The sequence below is a fragment of the Lucilia sericata genome, unplaced genomic scaffold (assembly GCF_015586225.1).
Source record: "Lucilia sericata isolate MDLA Ls3-8-SP2 unplaced genomic scaffold, ASM1558622v1 Contig003903F_arrow, whole genome shotgun sequence".
In the NCBI taxonomy this organism is placed as follows: domain Eukaryota; kingdom Metazoa; phylum Arthropoda; class Insecta; order Diptera; family Calliphoridae; genus Lucilia; species Lucilia sericata.
Genome location: NW_023997073.1, coordinates 1 through 3,791, shown reverse-complemented (window position 1 = coordinate 3,791; position 3,791 = coordinate 1). Strand labels below are relative to the sequence as shown.

The following is a 3,791-nucleotide window of genomic DNA, read 5'->3' as shown; positions in this document are numbered from 1 at the left end:
ATAAATTAATTATTTATTAAATTAAATACTTTTGCAAAGGATGTTGCAATTTACAACATTTAACTTTTCTTTAAATATATCACTAAAATAACAACTGGCTTTACATTAGGAACAATTGGCCAATGGCCACCTGCATTTTGCATTTCCTTTAGGAAATTTACTCTTTTTTCTTATTCTTCACTTTATTACACTTTATATTGCTATTAATTTAAGAACATATTAAAGAACTAATTTTATATGATTTAAATTGCACAAATTGATTAATAATTAATATATTTTACAATTTTATACAAATTTTACAATTTGGCAAACACTCGCGTCACGGTTGAAAACAAAACTGTTTATGACAATGAATGAGTATGCAAGTGCAATGTTGGTAGAACAGGGTGTACTTTTAATGATGTGATAATAGTTAAACAGGCTGTTTCAAATTTATTCATTAAATGCATAGTAGACCCGTTAATATCAAAGAGTTTGAAATTGTATAGGGAAAGGAGTATGTATGTGTATGTAACGTTAGTAGAATAGGGTGTTATAACGTGATAATAGTGATAGTAAATATAAAGCAGTAAAAAGTATAAATGCAAAAGGGAATAACATTTGAAGGTAACTAAGGTCTGTTACATATGTTGTAGATAAATAACAAAAAACTAACATAACTACTAACTAACTCTAACACTACTAACTACTAACGTAACAAACTAACTGTAAAAGTAACAACTAACTAACAACGAACTACGAACTAACGAACGAACTACAACTACTAACAACTACGACTACAAAACAACTAAACAAGACGAACGAAAGAACGAACGAACGAACGAACGAACGAAAGACGAACGAACGAAACGAACGAACGAACGAACGAACGAACGAACGAACGAAACGAACGAACGAACGAACGAACGAACGAGAACAAGAGAACGAACGAACGAACGAACGAACGAACTAACGAACGAACGAACGAACGAAACGAACGAACGAACGAACGAACGCGAACGAACGAACGAACGAACGAACGAACGAACGAACGAACGAAGAACGAACGAACGAACGAACGAACGAACGAACAAACGAACGAACGAACGAACGAACGAACGAACGAACGAACGAACGAACGAACAAACGAACGAACGAACGAACGAACGAACGAACGAACGAACGAACGAACGAAACGAACGAACGAAACGAACGAACGAACGAACGAAACGAACGAACGAACGAACGAACGAACGAACGAACGAACGAAAACGAACGAACGAACGAACGAACGAACGAACGAACGAAACGAACGAACGAACGAACGAACGAACGAAGAACGAACGAACGAACGACGAACGAGAACGAACGAACGAACGAACGAAAACGAACGAACGAACGAACGAACGAACGAACGAACGAACGAACGAACGAACGAACGAAACGAACGAACGAGAACGAACGAACGAACGAAACGAACGAAAACGAACGAACGAAACGAACGAACGAACGAACGAACGAACGAACGAAAGAACGAACGAACGAACGAACGAACGAACGAACGAACGAACGAAAGAACGAACGAACGAACGAACGAACGAACGAAAACGAACGAACGAACTAACGAAAGAACGAACGAAACGAACGAACGAACGAACGAAACGAACGAAGAACGAACGAACGAACGAAACGAAAACGAACGAACGAACGAACGAACACGAACTAACGAACGAACGAACGAACGAAACGAACTAACGAAGAACGAACGAACGAACGAACGAACGAACGAAACGAACGAACGAACGAACGAACAAGAACGAACGAACGAAACGAACGAACGAACGAACAACGAACGAACGAGAACGAACGAACTAACGAACGAAGAACGAACGAAGAACTAACGAACGAACAACGAACGAACAAACGAAACGAACGAACGAACGAACAACGAAAAACGAAAGAACGAACTAACTAACGAACGAACGAACGAACGACTAACGAACGAACGAACGAAAACTAACGAACGAAAAAACGAACTAACTAACTAACTAACTAACTAACAACGAACTAACTAACTAACAACTAACTAACTAACTAACAATAACTAACTAACTAACTAACTACTAAATAACTATTTTTTAAAATTTAAACAAAATTTTAAAACCATAATTTTCATATTTTCAGTTACTTGTTGTAAAATTTAATTTTTTATTACAAAAAAGCTATAATATCAATAAAAACATTTAAAATGTTTAATATAACAAATACTGCGATTTGTGGTTTATTTATGTACATATTTTAACAAAAATTTATAAACTAATTTTTTATAAAATGAAACTAAAATTTATAAAATTTTTTACTACATGTAAACAATGGTGTGTATTGAACGAGCTGGCACATTTATGGTAAGCATACCACGTACACTATCATTTAGGTTAATATCCTGGGGAATAGCAGCACTAAAAAGGAAAAATAAAATTAAGATATTTAAAGAAAAATATTAAAAAGTTGTCATAAAGACAATATTTGTAATAAACGAAGAGGTGGTAAGTAGCTTAAAATAATTCCACTCCCATAATAAAACATATGCCTTTTTTTGTTGGCACTATTCTCAAGTGTATCTCAAAACTAGAAAAGGAAACACACACTTAAGACACAAGTACATGCAGAAAAACATAAATTTTGAAAATATTACTTGATCTCAAGTGTAAAGAGAGAAATTGTTGAAATACTTTTAACACTAAACACGCGCGTTAATAGTTCTTTGCAATAACAGTGTGTCATAAAAACACTTAGAAAACATTTTAGTTTACTTAATATTCACATTAAAAGCGTGCCACATTAAGTATTTAGAGGCAACTGTGGCCGTTAAATTCTTTCTTGTAATTCAATACATTTTCTTGCTTACCTATTATATATTATTAAAACAATTTTATTATCCGGTCTTTTAAATCCAACCGCATCAATTGAATTTTGTATAGATGACAATTTCACTTCAATACGTTGAGAATTTTCGCTAATAAATTTCGAAAAGTGTCCCATGCCATAGAATAAGGGTTGTTTATAAAATTCAGAATTGTCTGTAAATAAAGGATTATTTTGGATTGTTTTCAATTTGAAATCGATTTATTTCAACTTACTCTCAGTATTTAAAATTATGGGAGCATCAACGGTATTATTAACATAGTTGGGTCCTCCCCGCTCATCCAACATTAGATTCCAATCAATCCAACCATTAAAATTATGCTGTAAATCTTGTAGTATAGAACGTATATACTGTTCACCTCTTTCCCATGAACCCAACTCAGGTCCACGAGTTTGCCAAGGTTTATCACCCACACAGGCTTCAGTATTTAATAGTAATTTGTTGGGCATTAATTGTAAAGTTTTATCTATAGTTCTGGTCCAAATAAATCATCCCAATACCAGTGTACGGCTAAACCATCAAGATAGTTGAGAGAACCGGGTCGCGAGGAATTCATCTTGAAATTTATAAACAGTTTAATATTGCAATATATTTTTGTTAATATCTAGTAAGTCGGAGAATAAGAGAGAGAGAGTGCGGCAATTAAGCCATCTGACTCTCTCTCCTTCCTTTCTTTTCATAAAGTAAGGGAGCTCTTTGCCGATACCAGATTTTTTAATTTTCTAATTACCGTTTTAAACCATGCGGGATATGAGTAACGCTGATCATCATTGCCAAATATTAAAACATTTTTAAAGCGTGATTCCTTCAAAGCTGGGCCCAAATAATCATTCAAATAAATCGCCTTAATAACACAAAAAGAAAAAACTTATTATTTTTCACAAAC

General features: G+C 34.4%; 1 protein-coding gene across 1 annotated transcript; it reads right to left on the bottom strand.

Annotated features, from left to right (window-relative positions):
• Window positions 1–2,287: 2,287 nt before the first annotated feature.
• LOC119615029 (lysosomal acid glucosylceramidase-like) lies at window positions 2,288–3,749 on the bottom strand (the record flags this gene model as incomplete). Its single annotated transcript, XM_037971111.1, is given in 5 exon segments — window positions 2,288–2,438; window positions 2,888–3,059; window positions 3,120–3,377; window positions 3,380–3,461; window positions 3,636–3,749. Coding segments are annotated over 5 exon segments (726 nt in total), but the record flags the coding sequence as incomplete, so codon positions are not given.
• Window positions 3,750–3,791: the final 42 nt, after the last annotated feature.